This window comes from Lynx canadensis, chromosome B2 (genome assembly GCF_007474595.2).
Source record: "Lynx canadensis isolate LIC74 chromosome B2, mLynCan4.pri.v2, whole genome shotgun sequence".
NCBI classification, from domain to species: Eukaryota; Metazoa; Chordata; class Mammalia; order Carnivora; family Felidae; genus Lynx; species Lynx canadensis.
Window position 1 is genome coordinate 120150697 of NC_044307.1, and position 15454 is coordinate 120166150.

The 15454-nt window shown below is 42.5% G+C and overlaps 1 protein-coding gene across 1 annotated transcript in view; it reads right to left on the reverse strand.

The window, feature by feature from the left end:
- MOXD1 (monooxygenase DBH like 1) overlaps positions 1-14807 on the reverse strand; it is a 91864-nt gene extending 77057 nt beyond the window's left edge. Inside the window, exon 1 of the mRNA XM_030316366.1 lies at positions 14532-14807. Coding sequence (XP_030172226.1) covers positions 14532-14807 — 276 coding nt within the window. The remainder of the gene's footprint in view (positions 1-14531) is intronic.
- Between the last annotated feature and the right edge of the window lie 647 nt (positions 14808-15454).

Sequence of the window (15454 nt, forward strand, 5' to 3'; positions counted from 1 at the left end):
AACTGAATGGCACCCGTCGCCCCCACTACCGGTCCCAGTTAGCAAATAGAGCCCAGATGCAACACTGTCACACACCCATGGTAAAGACCGTTCCTCAGCCATCGTCCTATGGTGCCTGATATTCCAGTACTTTTAAAATAAAAATAGGGGGCTTCTGGATGGCTCAGTTGGTTAAACATCTGACTCTTGGTTTTGGCTCAGGTCATGATCTTGTGGTTTGTGAGTTCGAGCCCCGCACAGGTCTCCATGCTGGCAGTGTGGAGCCTGCTGGGGATTCTCTCTCCCTCTCTCTCTGCTCCTCCCCTGCTGTGTGCTCTGTCTGTCTCTCTGTCTCAAAAATAAATAAATAAACTTAAAATAAATAGGATTATTGATCACAGTGCACTCTCATTGCCACAGTTGGATGTCACAGCCGTTATAAAAATCTAATTGTATGATATATATTGCATATATTATAAATTAACATAAAATACTGGTAAATAAAAGTAGGCTTCGGGGCGCCTGGGTGGCTCAGTCGGTTAAGCATCCGACTTCAGCTCAGGTCACGATCTCGCGGTCCGTGAGTTCAAGCCCCGCGTCGGGCTCTGGGCTGATGGCTCAGAGCCTGGGGCCTGCTTCCGATTCTGTGTCTCCCTCTCTCTCTGCCCCTCCCCTGTTCATGCTCTGTCTCTCTCTGTCTCAAAAATAAATAAACGTTAAAAAAAAATTAAAAAAAAAAGTAGGCTTCAATTAAGTATCATTAATAACGGGCTTTATGAGGACAAGAGGGTTGAGGAGGACACAGAGAACCATGGTTCTGTAAAGATTTTGTAAAAGCTTAAAAATAAAATTTGAAGATGTTTTAATTATGTAAATATAAAAGCTGATTTGCAGAAGTCATTCTTCTTTATATTTACTCAGCTTTAATATTCTGTAAGGTGAAATATGAAGTAATGTTACCCTACATAAATGGGGTTATGTGGATTTCAATCATATTCTAACTCAGCTACCTACATGAAGATCAGCTTCAATATGAATTGTCAATGAGGTATTATTTTTGTTTTTATTGTGGATTACTATTATTTTAATCAGGTGTTTAGCTTGTTTTACTTTTTAAAGATAGAATATTACCTGCTACCCTTGAAAATCTGAGTTGATAATTAGACTCCAGCAATCAAGTTAATCCGTGGTTGTGTCCTAAAAATGAAACATGTTCTCACAGGATATAGCTTCTTTTGAACACCATGCTTTGAAAAAGATTATGAAATACACCATCGAGGTTTCAAAATGCTGTGTGCCAATAGTAAAGTAAGTGAGCATCAGCATCCATTGGCATTTATCAGTTAGCACAACAGCAGGAATCCTGACTGCCACTTTAAAACTAACCTCCTTAAAAAGCTAGCTGCGATAATCTGCAAGATTGCTCTGACCTCGTGTTAAAAAACGTGATTACACAGATGTTAAATTGGTTCTTAAGCATTGTCAGTCTTTTTTCTCTCTCTTGAATAAAATCTCTGCAACAGAAAAGAGCTTCGACCGGCACTGTGTTAAACAGGATGAAGTGAAAACCCTTCTGGGTGTAATAAAAGATATGAATAAACCCGGCCCAGCCTGGAGAACTGAATGTAAGCACAGCTGCAAGGGAACCTTGAGAAAAATGTTACCATCTGTCATCATTTTCTTCAACAGGTGCTTGTAGTTTTTCCTCTTTTTGGAAATCTCAAAAGCCTTGTTACTTCAAACATTTCTGTTTGTAATATCAGCTTCTATAATAAGTGTTACGGTGGTTCAATAATATTGATAGTATAATAATAAATATTTTTGTGTTAAAGAGAATCTTTGATCCTAAAAAAAAAATCCCAAACTGGATAAACAAACTATACAAACATAATCTTCAGATTTCAGCGTAAGCTGGTTTTAAGAAGTCATTTCTTCACTAACCTCAGAAATTGGAGAGGAATGTCAAAACAGAAGGGGCGTGCCTTCTAGAAACCACTTCAGATAAAATTGAAACTCCTTCCATCTAATAAGAGATCTGTGAATAGCTACTGGAATGCCAAAATAGGAACCCTGGTAGCTTGTGTTCCAATGAGGGGCCCACCTGAGCAATCTGTCAGTCCTTTAAGTGCCACCTTCTGAAAATACACATCCTGCATTTTCCCCTGTAGCCAATCACCTCAGTTCAGTTTTCATGTAGAGTAATTTAATACTTTGCTATAGTTATAGAATTATCAGAGATAGAGTGCAAAATTAACATTTTGACTCTTTAGGTCTAACAATAAACTTCAATGGAAAAAACAATTTCAGATTTTATCATAGAAATAAACCGTATTTTACCATCATTTCATCCTATTCCACTATCTTAATTTTCTAAAAGTTTACATGACTTCTTTTAACTATGACCAGTGAATGCAAGATATAAATTTTGAGAAGAAATCTCCCTTCCTTCCTTCCTTCCTTCCTTCCTTCCTTCCTTCCTTCCTCTCTCCCTCCCTCCTTCCCACTTCTCCTTTCTTCCAACACATATTTCATTGAGCAGCTAGTATTCCTAAGCTTCTGTTGCAGGGCTGAGGGCACAGGACTATACAGGATAGCAGACAAAGTCCACACTATAATGAAACTTATAGTTTAGTTTGGGGTTGGAGGAGGCAAACAATTTTTAAAAAAATTTAATAATAATATAATCAAGATGCTTAGATAATAAATACTTAGAGGACAATAAAACAGATTATAGAGAAGGATTGGAAAGCCTTCAGGTTGAGTTATCAGAAAAGTCACCACTGAGGCTATGATATTTACTCTGAGAAATTAACTACAATTAGGAGCCAGCCATGAGAAGTATGGATGAAGTAGATCCCAGGAAGAGAGAGCAGTTATTGGAAAGGACTTGAATGGGGCTGGGTATCCATTTTGATGAAGCAAATAAAAGCCAGGATGGTTGAACTGTATAGCGCCCAGGAGAGAGGTCAACAGGAATCAAATGAGGCCCCGGACATCATAATACCTTATTGGTTAGTGTAGGAAGTTCAAATTTAATACTAAGCTTATATAAAAGTCATCCCAGCTTTAAGCAGCAAATGATATACTCTGATTGACATGAAAAGTGTGTGTGTGTGTGTGTGTGTGTGTGTGTGTGTGTGTGTGTGTGTATTGCTGTGGCTACCATGTTGAGGATGCCAAGAAGTAAGAGTGGTGGTCAGAAGACAGGAGTCATGCAGTGGTCCCAGTGGTCGGTGCTTGAGTGCAAATAGTAAAACTGAAGGGAAATTGGCAGTTTTAGATTGAGCTTGGAGGAAAAGTCAACAGAACCTGAAGATGTGTTTCATACATGGGGTGAAGCAAAGAGAAGAAAAAAGGATGACTACTAATTTTTGACAGGAGCTACCAGGAGGTGCCATTTACTGAGATTGAGAAGGCTGGGAAAGAAAGAGATTGAGGGTGAATAAGATTAAATTTGAGAGGCCTACCTCGATATCCCAGTGGGAAGGTCTGGAGACAGAGAACATGCAGACTGGTACAAGAGAAACCAAAATAATGCAGCCACCAAGTTTCAAAAATTCACCAACTTCACATTCAGCCTCCCTCATGAAGCCCTCCATTTTCTTCTGAGTTATATACAAATCACGAAGCATTCTTTTTCTTTCTTTTTTTTTTTCAGATTTCAAATACACATCCACTAATACACATTCACTAAACATAAATCAAATATAGTGAAATACATAGTAGGGAGAGAAATGAAATTCTCTCAGACACTGTAACGACCTAGGGCCCACCCACCCACAGAGACAGGACAACTCCTGAGACAGGTTAAAAAACAACATCGACACTTTCCAATATAGTTGCTAATATCTTCTCTCCTACTAAGTTCTTGAATAACCTAAAAGCATGAATGCAGAATAAAGTTATTTTCAGCATCTCATTAAAGCTGGAGGCAATCTGAGGGACACCTGATCCTAGTTCCCACCAGAGGAGGATTTCTCTCAGAAACATTTTTTTTTAATTTTTTTAATGTTTACTTATTCTTAAGAGAGAGAGAGACAGAGTGTGAGTGGGGTAAGAGCAGAGAGAGAGGGAGACACAGAATCTGAAGCAGGCTCCAGGCTCTTAGCTGTCAGCGAAGAGCCTGACACGGGGCTTGAACTCACAAACCACGAGATCGTGACCTGAGCTGAAGTCAGACGCTTAACCGACTGAGCCACCCCGGTGCCCCTCTCTCAGAAATATTTTTAAAGAGATGATTACACAGTATTTAATACCTGCAGTGACAAGCTCATGAATTTAGAACTTCACAAGGCAATCTGTTCAATTTTAAGACCTCCCACTGTCAGAAATACATTTGTTATATTGGCTAAAATCTTCTACTCTTTAATGTGTATTAATTGGGTCTTTTTTCTTCCTTCTGGAGCCTAACATGGAGCATCTAATCCCTATTTCTTGCGGAAGACTGTCCACTATTTCAAAAACAATGATCACGTCTTTTCTAATCATTTTATTCTCCAGGCACAACACTGACAACTGTTTCCCATTGCCCAGGTAACCCTGATTTCCAGAGATTTCAACCATGTTTGTAATCCTCTTTTAGAATCTTTTTAAAAATGTTATTCTAGAACCTATCTTCTGATGCGATTAGCCTTGTACAGAGTACTATGTCAATATCACTTTCCTTGATGTAAACAGCAGAGTTAATAGGTTAATATTGCATCTGTGTGTATAGCAAACATATGTTTTGAGTTAAAATGAGCTAATAGTTAGACCTTTTCCATATGAATTCCAATTAAATTCAACTTTATACATTTTTTAACCAAGTGTTTAATTCTATTTGTATTCTCAGTGAACTTTTACCTTTTAGTTTCCTCTTATTATTTTAATATATACTATCTTTGAGTCTTTATCCTGTAGTCTAATGTAGACAGTCTGTTATCAACATATTTGGGGTATGAATGTTTAAATATTTATGATTATAATGAATTCAACTTTATTAGTCCATCCTATACAAGAAATCATGAGAAACCTTGCTAATTACCTTATCATCATTCAGATGCACCATTTATTTAATACTCCAACTCCACATCCAGCAAATCAAATGCAAGAGAAAATGCAGTCTTGTCAGTATAATCTGTGTTTTTTGAAACCAGGCTGGTCTCTGGTCACTAATGGTTGCAAAGTATTCACAAATCAATTGCTTAAAGTTTGTCCTCAAATTTTCTTAAAAATTGCTATCAATATTCCCCATCTTTACATTTAGCGGATACCTTTTCCCCACGTTGAAAAGCTGCCATATTTGTCTTCGTGTCATCTTCTGACAATTCTGACATTTCACTGACTGCTTGATTGATTATAATAATATGCTGTATTTAGTACACACTTTCAATGTGCCACATACTTTGTGTAAGAGCTTTACATGCCTATTTCATTTAATCCTCACCCAAACCCCGTGCTTTCGATATCAAAAGTCCCTTCTTCATAAAGGAAACTGTCATTTAGAAAGGTGAAGAAGTTTGCGAAGGACCACACATCCAAAAGGTAGCAAGCAGTGCCGGGATTCACACCAAGGATTCCTGCTTTTAGGTGTTCAGCAGTTATTCAGCAAGGATTTCTTGACAACCTGCCAAGTACATGGAATTGGTCTTGGTACCTCAGGAAGATGTGGCAACACTGACAGTCATCGACTTGTAAATGTTCCATCCATACCCTAATAAAATACTAATTATCTACCACTCCTGCTATCTTTTCTCCCTCTCCCTTCTGTGGTGATGGCTTGAGGGCATTTCACTGCTTATTAGTAACCTTAGAGAATGGAGCTTTGAAGGAAGGGAACGTATGTATCTATTTACATAACTGGAAAGACACTTGAGAGTTTTCCAATTGCAGAGGGAGTCCATTGTGTTACTGTTAATTCTAATAAAAAGATTTTAAAGCAGAACATGTCCCTCGCCTTAAATACAGGCTGAGAATTATCTGGAACTTTCATTTATTAATGCTCCTTTGATGCCCTGTAACCATATATAACTTATAAATTTTAGACTCTGTGTGGGCAGATATTCTTGTTGCCTAGAAATATGGCAGCTAGTACCAACTGGCAAAAGGTGTGTCGAAATGAGAGAGGGGTATGAGGAGGAGACAGATTTCTGGTTCAGCACATGTTGAAATACACCACTACCCACAGTCCTTCCACTGCCACTCTTGTTTTAGCATGTATTTTGAAAATATACTTAGAATTGTCAATAGCTTTGTTAAACTCATCTCAGAAGTGTTTCCATTTTAGGGAAATCCACTTTATTTTTCTATTTTATAAAATAATTGTCAGTATCCAAACATATGCTAGCCTTTGCTTCAAAAAACACACTTCAAAGGCACTGTGAATTACTTTGCATGGAATTCTCCTTTGTATCCCCCTGCCCAATGCCTGGAATCTTCAAAGCTTCTGTAGGTCTACCACAAAGGAGTAGCCTGATTTCTATCAAAGAGCCGGACCACATAAGATCAGTAGTTCCTGAACATGTCTGCTGCTCCTAATCACCTGGGAAACTTTGAAATTTATTAATGTCTATGTCCACCTCCTCAGATTGTGATTTAATTGGTATGGAAGAGGGAGGGCGGTTACCTGGATGTTGGAATTTTTTAACGGCCCCCAAGTGATGCTAATATGCAGAGAAGTTTGGGAACTTCTGGCATCAGAAGTATCTTTCCCAGTGCCCGGTTCTCTGTTGGCTCCACTGCTCATCACTGGGCTATAATCTGCCACACCATGAATCCATTTTGGCCCTGGTTGTTCAAAGTACCAGCAGGCCTAGCTTCTACCCATGAGTTTCCTTGTATGAGTGAGTTTCAGTGCATGAAATTTGCAGCGGAAAAAAGGGCAGCAATGTAGTTTTATTTAACAAACTGAGATTTCAGAGTTTTAGTTTAAAAATTGCCTAAAAGATAGAAATCTTCTACAGGCACATGTGGTTTTGCTGATCTAGCTTCTCCAAGTTCTTTGGGTCTCCAATGTTATTGCAGATAAGAAAGAACAGAGGATAAGCGAAAAACATTCGCACCTAGAATTAAGAAAGAAACTCCTATAAAATCACCAAGTCTCTAGATCAAAGCTTGAGAGACTCTAGTGGAGCTTACTAAACATCTGTGTAGCAATGCCACAGAAATAGAAAAGAGAGCTTGTGTGGTTCAGACATTTGTTAAAACATTAATTATATTTCTTCCAGGTAGGCAGTTTCCTATATTCGAGGTCTACTAACTTCTTTGATGCGCATGCCAGATCATCTTTTTCATAGTATATAGTATTTTGAGTTGTAAACACTATGATTAATCTCCAAAGGCCACCTTTAAGACCTGGGACATTTGTTTTCCTTCATGTCTTGATTATAAGCATCCTTATCTGAAATAACCACATGGTTACTCCTTATCACATCACCCTATTTTAATTCTCAACATTTCCTTGTATTTTTATTTGTTTATGTACCTGCTTATCCCCCACCAAAATGTGAGCTCCGTGATGTCACTGCCTTCATCTCACTTAATGTTATACCCTTATGACCATTCATTGGTTAAATGAGTGAACGAACATCCCAATATTCACTGCCTCACTGTGATGTGAGAGTCAAGTGATCCCCCTACTGTGTGACCTGGAGCCCCAAGTTTATGCACCTACAAAATGGGAGAAATAAGACATTGTTCTCACAGGGGTATTGTGAGAATTGCAGAAGATCACACACTTTAAGGACTTATCAAAATGTAGGGCATATACGAAGAACTCAGTAAATGAAAAATCATATCATAGAAGTGAATATCTATGACATTTATAGTGGAACAAAAGTAAGAGAAATACTCTGATTTTGTCTTGCCAATCTGTTTTAACATGTATTTCATTATACATGTTCTTTCACTATTAAGGAAGAAAATTGGAATATGTATTTTTTAAGTTTATTTTTGAGAGAGAGAGAGAGAGAGAGAGAGAGAGAGAGAGAGAGGGAGAAGATACACACACAAGCAGGAGAGGGGCGGAAAAAGAGGGAGAAAGAATCCCAAGCAGGCTCCATGCTGTTAACACAGAGCCGGACACAGGGGCTTGATCCCATGAACCATGAGATCATGACCTGAGCAGAAACCTGAGTTGGACGCTTAATGACTGAGCCACCCAGGTGCCCCTGGAATATGTTTTTATGTATGCAACTGCTTACTTGAAGGAGAAGACAGAACAGAAAACCAGGACTCAGAGGAAATAAATCCAGGCTGATGATATACATGGCCTCCAACAAGCCATTTAACAGGTACCTAACACTCACAGTAAAAACACAGCTCCTCACCTGTAAAAATTGGTGTGGGGAAAGTTTGGAAATTTGAGGGGAATCAACTGAACTCCGAGCTCTTTTTAAGTCTGTTTATTTTTTAGTAATCTCTGCAGCCAGTGTGGAGCTCAAAATCATAACCCTGAGATCAAGCGTCCTATGTTCTTCTGACTGAGCCAACTAGGCACCCTTGAACTCTGAACTCTTAAGAACAGCAATACACAAAACATCAACACTTAACTCATAAAAGCAATAACTGTTTAAAGATTTTCTCATAATTTTTGGATATAGGAGATGAATAGGAAAGACCTCAATAGCAGATTAAATCTGGTCTATACATTATTTGCATAGCCCTCGATATATAATTCCAACTTTACAGTTAAGAAAATTACCCATTTGAAGTTACTTTTATAGAAATTTCTGCTTATGTGCTATATGCTATCCTTATGAGCATCACTTTTTTTTTTTTTTAATTTGGAAGACAGATTGGGAAGATGTTTCCTGGAAAAATAACTTTCTATTTAAAAGTTCTATACTAGTTATCTTTTTAAGTTACAATAAACAGCCTTGTGGGGCATCTATATGCACTTTTTCTTTTTACATATGGATCAAACATTTTCAAAAACATGATGACATATAATGAATTCATTCCTTTTGCCAGCAACTTTATTGTAAGAGGTCTGTATTACAAAAAACAAACACACAAACAAAAACGAATCAATAAGCCACCATTCACTTTCTTTGAAGTGGACTCTGCCTTCCCTTCCAAGAGTCCAGAAATATGCCATTGGTTGCTTGAAGCCTCGAACACTGTTGGTCAGTTCAGGTGCATTGTACCCTTGGTTCTTCGGTCTGCCCTGTATCCTCAGGCTGGCATTATGAAATCATCTGCTCTGCCAGGGAGAACCACACAGCTGAAGAGTATCATCTTGTGTGAAGCATTACGTTCGTGCATGTGTCCTTATTACTAATGCACAAAGCACGAAGCTTGGAGACATCCCCTCGTCATCTGGAAATTGGGGTGTGTGGGGGGGGGGGCATAATCTGAAGACTTATAAATATCTCTTAACAAAGCCCCAGCTGAGCTGTGTCAGGATTGTACACTCTCTTCATCTTTCCCTTACAGCTTTTCAATTTGCTTTCCAAACATTTCTTTGTTGCCTTTGGCTGGGGCGCACTTAAAAGCAGCACATCGTTAACCACAAAGAATGCTCACTGTTTTCTGTGATTTCAAATCACAGCACAATTTCCAAGCACTTCCTCAGCGAGCAGCCCAGCAGCAATTACCCTGCTGCTGAAGACTTACTTGTCAGCACAGAAATGTTTCAGTTTTAGAGACAGCCAACACCACAAGGCTGTAACAAATGATGACATATGCTCCAGCTTCCATTCACTAGCGATTTCTACCCCCAAAGGAAGAGTGAATCAATTTTTGTGCAAATTCAACAGGCACATCCGACAATGCTGCCCTCTTCTCTTAACTCACACAAACTAGGCATTCATCAACCCGGATTACTTGCCTCCAATAGGGACTCAGTTGCTAAGTGGTTCGGGTGGGGGTGGGATTGCACTGTGTCAAAAAGGGGCAAAGTACAGGGAAAGGACATGAATCCATCAGGGAAGTGAGAGTTGAGTTCATTCATTGAGACAAAATAGTGAGGTTTTCAAAAGCCAATGCAAGAGGAAAGACTGCTTCCCACCCCCTCCCCAGGCAATCCTGTGAAAGACAGTGCAGAAACCCACGGCAGCATCCCAGGGGTCCCAGGGGTCACATCTCCCCAAGAGAAGCGGCTCTCCAACAGTGTATCTGATGGAGACAGGCTCCACTTCCCAACCATGTTTTTCTCTCTCATTTGATGGTACCTGGTTATATACCATTTGAGGAACTCTCTCCAGACTGGGCAGGTGGGTTACAAAATGGACAGGGCAAGTTTCCATAATGCCTCATCTCTGGGTCTATAGGTTTTAAGGGTGGCCAAACCTACTGGCCTGAGGCGAGGAAATCAAAATTTGATTTTTCACTGCACAGGACTACAAGCAAATGTCACACTGCCCTCTGGAGGTATTCTCATTGGGTCCAACCCTGAATTAGTGATTGGCAACCACTGAAAAATATGGGTTGTAGAGGTTCACAGGTCTTTTTTGGCAGGGGAGTATGGAGGAGGAGAATTAAGTGTTCGCTCACTCCTTGTGAGTGGTGTGAAAGACTACAACGGAAGAAGGTGAATGTCAATATCGCCTCCCAGTCTCAGCAGCATCAACAGAGATTAGACGCATATAGACAGACTCTCAAAAGTGGTGGTAAGAAAGAGACTGTGACTAGTCAGTGGGGATGGGTGTGGAAGGAGGTATTTTGCAAAGATGACCTCACCTGTATATTCCGTTCCCCTGTGAGCTCCTTATGATGTGATACTGAGGTGGAGTCTATCTTCCCTCCTGAATCGGTGGGATAGGGCCACAACAGAAGATGACTCAAAGGCTAAGTTATAAAAGCCTATCCAGTTTCTACCTGGGCCTCTCAGGATATTCACCCTTAGGACTCAGCCACTCCGCTGTGAGGAATCTGAGTAGCTGCATGGAGTGGCCACTCTCCCGCCACCATGGCACCTGCTGAGATCCCCAGCTAAGAGCCAAAGGCAGCTGGCGTCAGACAAGTGACTGAGGGAGCCTCCTGATGACTCCAACCACTCACTTTGGAGTTGGCATCAAGTAAAATAGAGATCTGTCCCCACTTAGCTCCTCCTCAAATTGCAGATGTGTGAAAAACGAAGGGTCACTGTATTGAGCCACTATGTCTTGGGGTGGTTTGTTACACAACAGGCAACCAAAAAAAAAAAAAAAAAAAAAAGGCAAGGTCCCCTCTGACACGGCACATTTCTTGGCACAGAATAAGCTGGACCTGAAGAGAAATGGGACCTTGCCTCTCTGCCTTTCATGGCTTTTCATAATCTGGGTTGATTCTTCACCAATCTTAGCTTTTTCCCCTCTTGACCCCAGATTAAGTCGAGCTCTATCTCAGCTAGAATTGTGTGTACATGCGTGCTCTACGTGGTGCTTTGCACAACATGGAATTGTGGCCAGTATTTAGTGATCAGATTTACACACATCTACATTTCTGTCTTCCCCCCCAAAAGGCAAAAACAAAAACAGAAGATCTGCCAATACTTGATTTGCATACCCACATAACAGTAATTTGGTCACAAAAACTCTTTTTGTCCTCAATCCTCTGTCCTGTCTGTTGCATTAGATCAAGCCCATCACTTTGTTATACTTGCTGTCTGACCTCTACAGGCATTTGGGTTTGTGGCATCTATTTTAACCAACAATTCTTTACTGGTTGGCTGGAATGAATTCTCACACAGTTATCCAGGAGTTCATATCCTATTGAAAAGAAAAGCTTAAGATAATCAGCAAAATAGAAGTCAGAATAATAAAAAATATATATACCTAAAGGTCAAGTTTTTGAAAGTTAAATATATGAAAATATATTTCATAAAATATATGAAAAAATATATTTCATAAACTATATGAAAAAAAGCCACAAGGGGAGGTGACTGGGATGTCACCTTGGGTTATTACCATACAGCTTCATGCCATCTGCAACCATCAGCAGCCGCTACATATACATGAGAGCCCAGAAGCCAATGAACGCTCTGTCTTGCAAAGTTCGTTTGCACTGGGAGCAAAATTACCTGAAATCCAAAGTCTACTAACTGAATCGAATACACTGTTTAAGAACCCTATTTACCTTTTGGTATAGGTGCTGAGGAGGGCCTTACTACACCACTGTATAAAGACTCTCAAGGTGATAGTTTCTAGAGAGAAGATTCGATTTCAAGTTTTGGAAAATCACCTAGCCTGGATGACCCAGCTGGAACTGATACATTTCATTTTATTTTCAGTGTTTGGTGTCTTTCATTTGATTAAAGAGGTTGTTAATAAATTTTTTCCCATATAACTGACTAGCATAATTTTTACTGCATTTTATATGTCCTGTAATGAGTGGGATTAAGGAAATGGACCAGTTAAAGGATGTCAGTCCACTAAGAAAATAATTACCATTTGTATATGGAAATAAGAATTTTATTTCCTGAGGAATAAAACTGAAAAGGAATATCCTATTGCTTTCTCATTAACTATGTGGGAGAAGTGACCATTTTCTAAGGTTTATCTCATAGTGATCGGATACACTGATTACTTTAAGAAAAGTTCCACGGTTCAAAGTCAACCCAAAGAGCACTGAGTTAATTCTCATGCAGTCTTTATGAGAATCACCAGCAGTGTGAAAACACTCTGTAGTTTAACGAAGTCTGTTTTTGTGGTGGGCCAGTTATGACATGTTGAAACACTACTCTACGCTTGGTCTTTCATTTGATATCAAATTGGATGGGCTTTCTAGAAACGCTACTCTCTGGCGGGAAACAATATCAAGTTATCCTTTAAAGTATACCCTGTTTAGGGGTGCCTGGGTGCCTCAGTCAGTTAAGCGTTCGACTTCAGCTCAGGTCATGCTCTTTTGGGGTTCCTGGGTTCGAACCCCAGGTCAGGCTCTGCGCTGACAGCTCAGAGCCTGGAGCCTGCTTCAGATTCTGTCTCCCTCTCTCTCTGCCCCTCCCCCACTTACACTCTGTGTCTCTCTCTCTCTCTCTCTCTCTCTCTCTCTCTCTCTCGTCTCTCTCAAAAATAAACATTATAAAGTATACCCTGTTTTATGATATTACCATAGTAAGATTTTCCACGTCCCTTTCAACAAAACATGCAAGCATAGTTAAGAGGCATAGTACCCTCCCCACCCAAAACAAGCAAACACACACAAAGACTTGGCTCACACAGATATTTAAACAAGGTATTTTCTACTTCATATCAGAAGAGAGTTACGTTATTCAGCTAGTGAGGCCTGTGTTTGGGGTCAAATTCATGGTTTACAAATTCAATGTCTGAGATGCCGCTGCAGGAAGAAATTTATACATCAGTGACCTCAACAAAGTGCAATCCTCATAAAACTCAATTTTATTGGAGCTGTGGAACACTTATTTTGGGAGGAAAGGACTAATTTATGAAAAACCAGACAACAGGATGGTTTTGAACTTGTTATTACTATCATTTTCTTTATTTCTACCCAGAGTTAATAGCTGAGTGCCAGAATTAGGGTTAAAACTGGATGGCATCTCAGCCAGAAAGTTGTGGAAATCAAACTTAGAAGTCAGGAATAAAATTACTGAGAAATGCACTTTGAAATCGATCGGGTGCTTTGATTTTAATATCATCAAAACCTTAACACAATACCAGAACAGCAAGGAGTTTTCATTTGGAAGAAGAGACTTTTTGCAAAGGGCAGTATTTTTGGATGAACTTTTATAAGTAACAGAGTATAGTCACCACGATGTTATGTAACTGTGGAAAAGTGTCCAAATGTTGTCAAGATCAGATAAACAAAGATGTCCAGAAGACCTAACCACCTAATCATTATGGTTACTTCACAATTCTTTTTTTCCCCCTCCTATGCATGAAGTTATCCATGAACAGGCAACATATCTACTCTGACTCTTTCAAAGCAAATCAGCAGCTGTCAAATCAACTTTGTTGGCTATTACAGTAAGCGAAAAGTTTCTCCACTTAATACAGGATTTTGCCGGGGAAACTAAAGATTTTGCAGGTCTCTGAATGCGGCATCCTAACGGGCTCCCAGAAGAGCAAAGTTCCTAAAAGATTCTTAGTGGGGGGCCTTTCATTCATCTCTCAGATGAGGCAGCTGACCCCAGCTCCGTGCCTGGGACCCCAGAATAGCTATGATTTGGGAAGTTCTGGGATCCTGGTCCCAGGCAGCAAGACAGCAAAGTGCTATAAAGCTCACAGGTCCCTCCAACCCTGAGAGCCGTCCTGCTAGAGCCCCAAAGGGTCGTTCTCCTTTCGCATTAGAGGTGAATAGGGATGCGTGGCAGGTGTGCATGCAGGGGATCTATTAAGCAGGGTGCTGGGGACAGGAGAGTGTTCAGAGACAAGCTGCCCGAGGTCACCGGTGCTCAGCTTCCCGGGGCGAAAACTCGGGGCCAGGCGGCGGAAGCAGGGAGCCCAGCCGCAGGCGCCTTTGGCTCCGGGGGTGCGGGAGCTGACCGTCCAGGGGAGCGCGTGCCGGGCGGGGGCTGCGGGGGGGCGGTGGCGTCCAGCCTCCGCCGCAGGGGACACCGGGTGGCCCCCGGGACGCCGGTACTCGCGCCTGCCCCGAGGGCGGGACGGGACGGGGCTCGGTGGGGACGCGCTTACCTGCAGGTAGGGCCGCCCGTGGGCCACTCCGCCCACGACGATGTCCGCCGAGGCCATGGCCCCGGTGGGCGAGAAGCCGAAGCCCACGTAGCCGGCGGTGCGCACCTCGAGGCGGAAGGCGAGCCCGCCGCCCCGCGGGCCCCAGCTCAGCCAGTACTTGCCCTCGGAGTCGAGGAGGGTGCGGTGCGGGAGGGCTCGGCCCGAGCCCCCCCCCGCCGCCGCCGCCGCCGCGCCGGGGAGCAGCCCCCACAACAGGAGCAGCGGCCAGCGGCACATCCTCGGGCGCCTCCTGCCCGCCGGCACCTGGGTCGCGCAGACTGGCGGAGCGAGGAGGCGGCTCGAGGGGCGGCGGCCGCGCGCGGGAGGCCTGGGCCCGCCCCCTCGGCCCGCCGCGCGCCCGCCCGCGGGGAGGGGCCCCACCCGCTCCCACTCCCCCTCCCCGCCGCGGGCGACCCCCGGCCCGTCGGGCTGGCGGCCTATCCACCTGCCGCCTCCCACCCGGGGCTTGGTCCCCGGGGTCTAGGTTCCGTGGGGAGGGAAGAGGGGGGGCGTCCTGGTTAGAGGAGGCAGAGAAAAGGGGGCTGGGGCCCAGGGGAAAGGAGAGGGCAGGCTGGTTCTGGGAGACCGTGGGCGCTGGCTGGGACCGTAGGGCGCGGGGGAGGTGGGGGGGGGGGGGGTGAGGGGGTGGAGGAGGAGGGGCGGGGTGAATCCCTGGGGAAAGGAGAAATTGGTGAGGGAGGGCAATTTAATCTGTCAGAGAAGGGGAGGAGTTGAGGGATCAAAAGGGATAATCCTGGGTTTGATGGAGGGAAAATGAGGGAAAGTCCCAGCCAGAGCAACTCTTTTAACATTCCTGTATCCATTGCAGTTGCTTTTCCGAAGCCATTGTACTCAGGGATCCCCCTACCCCACAGAGGAGCACC